This window comes from Nilaparvata lugens, chromosome 7 (assembly GCF_014356525.2).
Source record: "Nilaparvata lugens isolate BPH chromosome 7, ASM1435652v1, whole genome shotgun sequence".
NCBI lineage: Eukaryota > Metazoa > Arthropoda > Insecta > Hemiptera > Delphacidae > Nilaparvata > Nilaparvata lugens.
The window spans coordinates 2,360,937-2,372,246 of NC_052510.1; the positions used below are offsets into that span (position 1 = coordinate 2,360,937).

The 11,310-nt window shown below is 33.4% G+C and overlaps 1 protein-coding gene across 1 annotated transcript; it reads right to left on the minus strand.

Moving 5' to 3' along the window:
- Positions 1-231: 231 nt before the first annotated feature.
- On the minus strand, positions 232-4,905 carry LOC111058513. Its single transcript, XM_022346050.2, has 2 exons — positions 4,287-4,905; positions 232-1,311 (listed from the first exon to the last, which is right to left on the minus strand). The coding sequence occupies exons 1-2, from the start codon at positions 4,865-4,867 to the stop codon at positions 564-566; spliced, it is 1,329 nt and encodes a 442-aa protein (XP_022201742.2). The 5' UTR covers positions 4,868-4,905; the 3' UTR covers positions 232-563.
- Positions 4,906-11,310: the final 6,405 nt, after the last annotated feature.

The window sequence follows — 11,310 nt, forward strand, 5'->3', positions numbered from 1 at the left end:
CCAATGGTCCATGTCGCAAAATCCCCTTCAAAATTTGGTATCCATTTAGGTACTTGGAAACTGTATATTGAAAAATCCCCTACATTTTCCCCAGTTTTTTTCCAAAAATCCCCCCCAAAATTCAGCCTCATGTCGCAACTTGCGACATCAAAACATGCTGTGGCACCCCTGCAGCAGAGCACGGATTAACTGCTAGTTTTTCATGAAATAATGCATATTGACAAAATCATTTATACTCACAAGCATAAACAATAATTAGTAGAACATATTATACTCACAAACAAAAACAATTTTATCAATAGAACATTATACTCACAAACAAAAACAATTTTATTAATAGAACATATACTCACAAACAAAAACAATTCCATCAATAGAACATATACTTACAAACATAAACAATTTTATCAATAGAACATAAATACTCACAAACATAAACAATTTTATCAATAGAACATAAATACTCACAAACATAAACAATTTTATCAATAGAACATAATATACTTACAAGCAAAAACAATTTTATTAAATAGAACCCAACATTATTTTCTCCTCTACCAACCCTACAACCCGGCCTCCTGTTCTTGAAATTTCGCCTGCATAATAGCCCTCGACCTGGGCAGCTGACATTTGCTCAAATTGTGCAATATCTCATGCCCCGCCGGACTATTAGCTGTCTTTGTTTCTTCCCGCTGAATCTCCATATAATTATCCAGCTCCACCACTCTACTCTCCTCTTCTATGTTTGACAACTGAATCATCTCCTGGCACAAGGGGCAAGGCGACAGAGAATCCGTGTAATAATTGATAGAACGTTTTGATAGTAAGAGATGGTAATCGTCTTGTATCACAGCTTCCGTCTCATCTTCATACTCTGGTATCCAAACTAGCTCCTTACAATAAACTAGACAGACAAACTCATGGATTTGGTTTTCGATTTGAGCTAGACATGTCTTGTAGTTGAAAACGTTCACATGCGCGTTATCCCCTAGCATCTCGAAGAACAGTTTCGAGTCACAGTTATAACCTATGAACATTTTCTCCAGGTCTGTCAACAGTTGATTCAACACCCATTCGCTTCTTCTCTTGTCTTCCATCGCTTTCCCACACTCCGCCCTCTTGGTCTCCAGGTTCTCGTGGAGCTCCTCGAGGATTTTGTCTTGTTGTAGTTCGTTGAGCTCTTGCAACTCTTGCTGGTCGAGGATTCTGAGGTTGAGCTCGGCGATTGAGTCCTGAAGCTCTAGGAGTTGGCTGTTGCGGAAGTTGATGTAGCAGACTAGTTGCATGATGTCTTCTTCAACTGATTTGTAGCTGGAAAACGTGTTAAAAATTATAGGAATTGTTTGTTTTTCTTCAGGTCTACTATTGAATACAAATCTAAATACCCTTTTTAAAAGTTTTTAGTCACAATATGTTTCAGCTATATCAAGTGATTCGAAAATAAATAAAATTGCAAATAAATAAATTAACAAGTTGTGCGTAAATAATATTCAAAAGGGTACTTGGATTTCTATTTTTATTTATATTACTCGCTTATTATATTGCTTGCTCACCATATCCGTCTAGCCAGGGGGCTCCGCCCCCTGGACCCCCGGCTGGATCGTCCAAGAATGAGATCGCTACGCTCGCCTGCATTTTTCATTTGGGCATTTTTATCATAAATGTTAGGACAATCCAGTCGGGGGTCCAGACTAAACAGATCCGTCTGGCTAAACGGATATGGCGAGCGAAGCGAGCCTGACGGCTAGTAATATAATTAGGGATGTCAATCCTGGGATCCCGAATCCCGAATCCCGGGATCCCGGTCCATTTTTGATACCTAACTATCCCGGGATTTTTCAGCCTCAATCCCGGGATTTTCGGGATTGGAAAACCTGAAATTGTGAATTATTGTGTTTTTCCAAAAACAATTCAATATAGAATCACATTTACGGTGTTGAATATGTGTTTTTCATAACTAATTTATTTTTTAAGTGTTTGACTAATTCATTCTACAGGCACAGTCTACAGTTGTATACACATAAACATAATATACTGTACTCTGTACTGGCTGAATAGAATTCGCATTATCGGTTCACATTATTCGCAGAATGGTTGTTGATTGGTTGTTATGTTTTTACAATTGTTTCTGTTTACACAGCACCAAAATTACCAGTCTAGACGGCGCAATATTTGCAATAGCGTAAATATCATTTCCTTGAAATGCACTTAGAACTCTGTAAATAATTCAGAAATCAGAAATAAACAAGCAGTAACTATTCACTTTTCTGTCTAATTATTCCTCTTCATTTCTGCATTGATATGGACAAGGAAGATAACGGCAAGGAAAGTTGTGTGAGTGCGCCACACCAGATTTTTAATCTTTACTACAAAAAAAGTCTTCATGAAGATTATTGTTCTAAAATTCATCTTTATTTGAGAGGCGAACTGATCTTATAGAATGAAGTAATAATTGCAGTAGAATTGTAGTAAATCTTGAATATGTAAGAGGGAATGGAATGAAAATAAACGTACGAATCAGTTCTTTACAAAAAACTCTTTGAAGACTCTAAAATCCTCTAATATTTGAGAGGAAAATAAATTTTATAAAAGGAAGTAGCCTACCTAATAATATTGCAGTATACTGAGGTACCATACTCAGCTGGCACATCTATAATGAGGTCCATGTTATAATGGCAGTGTTTGATTAGCAATGGTATTGCTATCCTTGTCTATCATTCAACAAAACGGATAGCGCTATCTCTTTCTTGCTTTGCTCTGTTGCCAGATCGTCTTTCAACAATGTAGAATTAATTACTGTTTGAAAGAATATTCCATTTTAATTATGATAATTCATTATTGACCGAGCGAAGTGAGGTCTAAGATTCAAGTCGACGGTTTGGCATTTCTCTTAATGTTTAAATGTTTGACATGTTGCTCATTTACGGCGAAACGCGGTAATAGGTTTCCATGAAATTTGACAGGTATGTTCCTTTTTTAATTGCGCGTCGACGTGAATACAAGGTTTTTGGAAATTTTGCATTTCAAGGATAATATAAAAGGAAAAAGGAGCCTCCTTCATACGTCAATATTATAGTAAAAATCAGACTATAGAATTATTCATCATAAATCAGCTGACAAGTGATTACACAGATGTGTGGAAAAGCCAGTCTATTGCTGTATTTCCATAAGGTCTATAGTTTTAAATCGGGTACTTGTAGATGAGAATACTGAGTGAGGTCTACTGTTCACAGAACTACTAGTAAAATTATTGATAAATATAACCTCTTGCTTGATTAAATATAATTTTTAATTTTAAACGGGAATGAACAGTTAATAAATCAATAAACCTGTTTCAGCTACCGTGTATAGAAGGCATAGAAAACAGAGGATCGGCAACGTTGTTCTCCTATCTTTCTCCACTGCCATTATAACGTCAACCTCACTTTATAAATTTATTTATTCGCATACAGGAATATGTGTAAGACAAACTATTCATTTATCTTTAAAAAGACTGAAAAGAACTTCGATTATAACACTGCTAGGTGCGGCTTGTACAAAAACCTGTTAAATTCAACCGTCATTAATTCTAAGAGAACCAACCAGAGGCGCCTTCATTAATTCAAAATTGTGATTGATTTAATTAAATTTAGAAGTATTTTTTTAATATAAAATTGATTCTTGTGTGTTTTGAAATGTAAATTGGGGTGTTTAATTGAAGAATGTTGAAGTGACACATAACCTAAAGTGCGAGATAAATTACTTTTAACACGGCTCTTTCTCGAAGACGGAGAGGTCCGATGCTCTATCCTCCACTAATCACTCCCACTACCTAGCAGCATTCTCCTTCTTTTGTGTCTGAATGAGAGAGCTTTGTAACGCGACGCCGCAACACTCCCCTCCATCTATTGCTGGCAATGCTCCAAGTAGGGAATTGGTCAGCAGGTATATTGGTTTGTGTATGTTACAGAGATGTTTTCATCGCAAGAACATGAAGCAAACATGACACGGCGCATCCAATTTTGCGCAGGATGTCCGTCTGTGTCTACGCTACAAACTGTGGAGGGAGAAATGGGTTTCTCCTCTTCATGTTAAAAGTAATTTATCTCGCACTTTAGCTACATTTGGACTGTTGTATAAATTAGAATTGGAACCGTTTTGTGTTATAAGCCTGTGTACTTTTTTGTGAGTTGTGATATTCTAAATGAATAAATAAATAAATAGACTTCTCTGATTAGTTCTCATGGATTTAATCGTATAATTAAAATTTGAGAGGCTTTTGTGCAACCGGGCTTAATTAGACTCACCTAATATCAATCATCGCATTGGCATCCACTCCGTACAGGTCCCGCATCTCATTCATCATCTCTGAATACCTCCCGAATTTCTCAAAAAATTCCTCTTTCAACCGATGCATCATCTCCATCTTTCTCTCTTCATACGCCTCGTTATCATTCTGGAGCCGCTCATTTTTCTCATTCAAAAACTGGTCCAACTCACGATTTTCATCCAACTCATTTTGTAACTGCTGGACACACTCGTTGTAATTCCTCTCCTCCTCCGCTTTCTTCCTCTGTAATCTAATCAATTTTCTACTTGCCTCCTCTTTTTGATCACAAACTTTTGTGGCCTGTTCCACAATATCTAACATGGTTTGTTTCCCCTCCAGCAACTGCTTATAAAGCTGCATATACTTGGCATGAAATATCTTACGTTCCTCTAGTAACAAATTTATCTTTTTACGATATTTCTCAGACACCATTAGCAGATCGTTGAACTTATTTGTAGCCACCTGTAGACTACTCTCAAATCCATCCAACTTTATCTCTTTCTTCTTAAACTTCTCACTCATCTCTCCCCCTTGCATTTCCTTCTTCTGCATTACCATTATCCCCTTGTTTACTTCGTCTATCTCTTTCTGTAACTCCGTTATCCTCCTCTTTTCGGCCTCCACATTCTCCTTTAACTCTCTCTCTTTCTCAATCAGTCTCTCAGCTTCAACCAGTTTATCACCTTCTTCTTCTTTGTATCGTTTTTGGAAACTCCTAGATCACTTTCTAGGTTTTTGATTTCTTTTTTCAGATGGCCGATCACCTTCTTTTGTCTGTCTATTAGTGCTTTGTGTTTGGGTGGGTAGGAGATTTTTTTCAGCTCGTTCATGCGCAGTTTTTTCTGCGATACTCTGTAGTCTTTCTCAGCTTTTGCTAGTTTCTCCTCCTCATTCATCTGTCTCTCGTAGTTCAACATGTTTAAAAATATATATTTTTCAAAATCACAACACAAAAATTGAATTCCTACTGTCAAAAATCTAGTTTTTTCGCTAGTTACAACAACAGAAAATTGTTGAAAAAGTGTATGAATTTTTTGATTTTGTTTTCTCAATTTGACACAAAAATTGAATTACTACACTGTCAAAAATGTAGCTTTTTTATAATTACCACAGCAGAAACTAGTTGATGGAGTGTATGAATTTTCTGATTTTGATTTCTCAATTTGACACAAAAAATTTAATTCCTGCCAAAAAATGTAGGTTTTTTGCTTAAAAAATTCTTGATTAAAATCTACAAATCTACAAATCTTTTTTCTACAAATCTAGCAAACAACGCTCTAATAATCAAAATCCAGGATTATTGATGCAAAATTTCAAACACAGAACTTGATGAATCTTCAATAAAATATGACATATTGTGTTGACCGACAATTTTTACAAATATAATATACAATTTCCTTCAATCCTTTCATAAACGTTCAAGAACTCAAAATGTTTTTAAGGTTATCAATTTATGTTTTCAAACAAAACCTCATGAAGTCAAAAGATAGCAGGTTGTAAAAGAAAGTCTTATAAAGTTTAATCAGCTGGAGAAATATATATAACTTATTGATAGATATCATGAGTGCATGGTGGAGTATTTCGAGTAATTTCAAAATGGATAGCTCAATATCAGACTTTTAAATATCTGGATTTTTTTATTTGTAAAATTTGAATCCAGTCGTTCTTTTTAATAACAAAAAAGTGATTCAATAGTAAGTATCAGTCTGTGATGGAAAACAATATTGAAGAAAAATAAATGCCTCAATTGAAAATTGTCTTGAAGTTTAATGAATTATTTATTAGTTGGAAATTACTGAGATATTGCAATAATTCATATGGTAATGAATTAATCATTATTAGACGAAAATCCAAATTTAATGCTGTAATTCACCCCGAAGACTTCTGCTACTGCAAATATCAACAACTGTATTGACAAATATTGATTCCCTTGCTGACAAATAATTTTCTACTTTCCTTGTCCTATTACCATAGGTAAGGAAAGTATTGCTTTCCAAAAAAAAAAAAAAAATTTTTAATAGTAGTGCTCATCGAATTTCCATCTAGCTGTGGGCCTATACCACTACCTCCGTAAACAATGTTTACGGAGGTAGTGCCTATACCCTGCTGTCAATATTTGCAGTAGCAGAAGTCTTCGGGGTGAATTACAGCATTTAATTTGGATTCTCGTCTTATAATAATAACTATTTATTAGGCTACACAGAATTCTTAATTTAAATGTTATTGTCATCAGTTTACTCAAAATGAAAAATCCATTTTTCCAACTATCGTCTGTTTGCTATATATTTTGGAAATGGTAGGTAATGATTTGAACCTCTCCAATACCATGCAATGAATATCGCATCACACCTACCATATGCAGCCTATAGTTATTGGCATAGGATAAATTTCCTCAAATCTGTTTCCTTATCACAAATACAATAAGAAATTAGTACCTAATTATGAAAAATTACCAGTAATTTTCTGTTGTATTTGTAAATGCCAGTTGCTAAAATAGTTGATATTTGTTAACTGCAGAATAATAATTAATTTTGACACTAAAAATGGCATTAATACTGGAAACTACAGCTATTATTATACAGCTATGGTAGGCTATTGTACTGTATAGTTTCTATAAAGTAACTGTACTCAAAACTAGTCGTGTTTCTATACAAATATCACGAAAGGCTATCAGTAATTTTGTATGATAATCAACATTTAAGTAGGCTAGCCATATTAGCATTCTCTATCAGGAGATATAGAGATATCTACCACATATTGTGGTAGATATACAGTACGGTACCTAATAGTAATATAATATATTGATGTTGCTTTCCATGACGAAACACTATATTATAATAAATTTGTTGTAGTTCAGACATTGTGTTACTTGTAAATATTTGTAAAAACACTTTATTTTCTAGGAGTATTCAGGAATGCATTTCACCCCTGGTGTCAGGCTGATGAAGCTCCTCTTCAGGAGTGGAATGCATTCCTCAATACTCCAACAAAAGTAAGTGTTTTTTCAAATATTCACAAGTAACACAGTGTCAGAACTTCAACAAAGTTAGGTAGTTAATATATAAAATAGAGCACCTTGGGCCCGGTTGCACAAAAGTCTATTGAACTTTGATCACAATTAAATGTCTTGAGAATAAACGATTATAGGGAATGCTTTTTTGGAAAAGAAAGCGTCTCTGATTGGTTCTCGGTGCAATTAATTATGGTTAAAATTCAACAGGCTTTTGTGCAACCGGGCCTTAAGGTTGTTTCAGCCACTAATTTGTTGAATAATTGAGATATACCCTAATTACTTTCCTTGCCCTATTACCATAGGTAAGGAAAGTATTGCTTTGCGAAAAAAATTAAGGTACCCCAATTTCTAAATTTCTATACGTTTGAAGGTCCCCTGAGTCCAAAAAACTGGTTTTTGGGTATTGGTCTGTATGTGTGTGTGTGTGTGTGTGTGTGTGTGTGTGTGTGTGTGTGTGTGTGTGTGTGTGTGTGTGTGTGTGTGTGTGTGTGTGTGTGTGTGTGTGTGTGTGTGTGTGTGTGTGTGTGTGTGTGTGTGTGTGTGTGTGTGTGTGTGTGTGTGTGTGTGTGTGTGTGTGTGTGTGTGTGTGTGTATGAGTGTATGTGCGTCTGTGAACACGATATCTCATCTCCCAATTAACGGAATGACTTGACATTTGGAACTTAAGGTCCTTTCACTATAAGGATCCGACACGAACAATTTCAATCAAATGCAATTCAAGATGGCGGCTAAAATGGCGAAAATGTTGTCAAAAACAGGGTTTTTCGTGATTTTCTAGGAAACGGCTCCAACGATTTTGATCAAATTCATACCTAAAATATTCATCGATAAGCTCTATCAACTGCCGCAAGTCTCATATCTGTAAAAATTTCAGGAGCTCCGCCTCATCAATGCAGATAGAATCCCAATTATCAGTCTTCAGATACAATTGAAACAAAAAAATCAAGTGGAGTAGATTGAGCATGAAAATCTCTACAATTAATGTTCAGTAACATTTTCACCTAAAATTGAAAATAAGCTTTAAATTCGAGAAAATGTGATTATTCAATTGCAAATTATTGTTGATTCTATTAAATCATTCACTATGAAGAGATAGCAGACCTCATGTGTGTCTCCAGCGTTATTACCCTGTCACCAGCTGGCTCAAATCACTGAATAGTAGACTTGAGATGCCCGGGAACACTAGCGTCAGATGATCAATTTTCATAACGGCAAGGAAAGTTGTGTGAGTGTGCCACACCAGATTTTTTTTCTATGAAGCATCGATCGAGATAACTTTAAGTCGTCACATTGTACAGTCACCTAAGACATGTTACATGGAGTATAATTAAAAAAAAAATGTGAGAATTTCTTTTGGATTTCTACATTTTACACATTTAAAAGATGGTAAACAATTGGAGGATGTGTGAGGATTCTCGAATAAACTAAATCCAGGTACAATGTAAATTCTTTTATGAACAAATCAATTATTCATTCTTGTCATACGTTATTTACAATTTTTTAATAAATAATCATTCTTATTATCATAGATCTAATTATTTACAGAGTTAGACGCAACATTCTAGAAGTCTTCAGATTTATAACAATCTTCAACAAACATTATCCTTTCACATTATAAAATATATTAACTTATCCACTAAGTATTATATTTTTTATCAACCACAACATTAATATTCAACTCTTTAAAAGTACAATAACAGCTTTGGCTTAATTATTTGTTGGGAAATGATAATTACTGAGTCAATTCTTTGCAGTTCACAATAAAATTAATATTAAAGCTAGGTTTACACCAAAGTTATTCAAAAAATGTTAATAACTTAATCCTTATAGATTCTATTAACTTGAACGGAACTTGACAAACACATCATGTGTATGATAAGTTATGTTCAATCTAATAGAATCTATAAGGATCAATAAGTTATTAACATTTTGTTAATAACTTTGGTGTAAACGCAGCTCAACAATCATCAAAATTGATCGAATTGAATTTTATTTTCAACAATATTGATCTATGAATTTATTGAAATAAAATATTAAGTTATTCCCTGAATGACTTTGGTACATGATAATGCAAGCTTCAATAGTAAAAATTGAATTGAATTAATGGTGATATGTTATTTTATTTGGACTATAACTTATCGGTACGGTAATTGAATCTATTGAAAATTACACAAAATATTGAGCATAAATGAGCATACTTTAACATTATTATTTTCAACTATTATAATTTTTGTTCTCATGTTATACAATTAATTTTTATTGACAATGAAAGATAATATGTCAACATTGTCAACATTTACTTTTGGAAAATTCACAAATTTTGGTTCTCTATCAGTTTCCGCTTTGTCTTCATTTTTACAATTCAATGTATAACGTATATCCACTTGAAAAGATAAAGTTGTCAAGAAAAATAACATGATAGAAGATATTTTATTCTCGTTGCAGAATTATTGGTTATATTAACGAATAGCTAATTGATACAACCCCCCTCTTCTCTGAAACAAACTATTGAGATAATAATTTATCAATATCAACAAGTATTGAGTTACTGTAAATAGGTAGTTATCAATAGTTGGCTCAATTTGACTGGACTTTTGTCTGGATTCTGAATTTTTCATAGAGTTTTTATTCTATTGTTGCTGAAATTCGTTCTCAATAGATAAATGAATTTGTTTAATGTTTGATAGAATTGTTTAATTATCATTGGATGATAATTGATCTTGGATGGTCTTGATTTGGTTTGACCTTTTATATTCTGATTTTTAAAATAAAATTTATATTTTGATATGGATATGATTATTATCATCCAATGATAATTAAACAATTTTATCAAACCCTTCAAACATTAAACAAATTTATTTATTTGTACATTGATAGATACAATATAATTCTCAACTATGAATGATTGGGGAAGGAACAACTGGCTTAAAGCCCAAAACTGTTCCTTTCCCAAATTTAGATAGAAATTGTCCAAAATAGGAGGCAAGCTTGGGTTTCCTACCTGTTTGCCTCCACACTATGTAAATAAATAGATAAATCGCTTGACTTACCACAGAATGCTATTTTAAATAAGTAGGTAGCTTCCCACAACGAATAAAGTAAATAAATAAATAAATTGTTCGACTTACACAGAATGTATTTTGAATAAGTAGCTTCTCACAAAGAATTAAGAGGATACAATGGGAGAAATATTAAGGTCACCAATACTTTCCCAAAGTATGTATAATAGAGGACAAACCTTCATACAGTAGAAAATAATTTTAAATTTGGAATCTCAAAATTGAGAACTCAGTTTCCCACAACGAATAAACTGTAAACAATGGAAAAAATACTTGGACACCAAAACTTTTACAAAGTATTAATAATAGAGGACAACCTCTCTCTCCAAGAGAAATGCTAAATTTGGAATCTCAAAATTGAGAACATTGATATATTATTTATTACATACAACAGAACATTGAATACAATCAATATTGCAATATAAAACTACAATTACATAATAAACTTTCCAATTTGATTAAGAAAATTATCAATATAGATAAATTTAAAAAATCATGTTGCAAAAATTTGCTACAATAGTTTGCTACATAATAAACTTTTAAATTTGATTAAGAAAATTATCAATAAAGATAAAAAAAAAATATTATTATGTTGAGCCACTACCTCCTTAAACAAAGCCATAGTGCATTCATATGACGTCAGTACAGGTAGGGCTTCTACACCAATAAACACTCGTTGATTTCAGCTGATCTATATCAGCTAGTGTTTTTATTGGTGTAGGAGCAATACCTACTATTACTTAATAAGTAATGTTACTTAATGATACTAAGTAATAGTAGGTATTGGTAGGAGCCCTACCTGTGCTGACGTCACACGAATGCACTACGGCTTTGTTTACGGGGAAGTGGTTGAGCTCGCGCATCTTAATAAACATAAATAGATATATAGTTCTTTTCTGATATTTTTAGTTAAATAAATACTCATATTA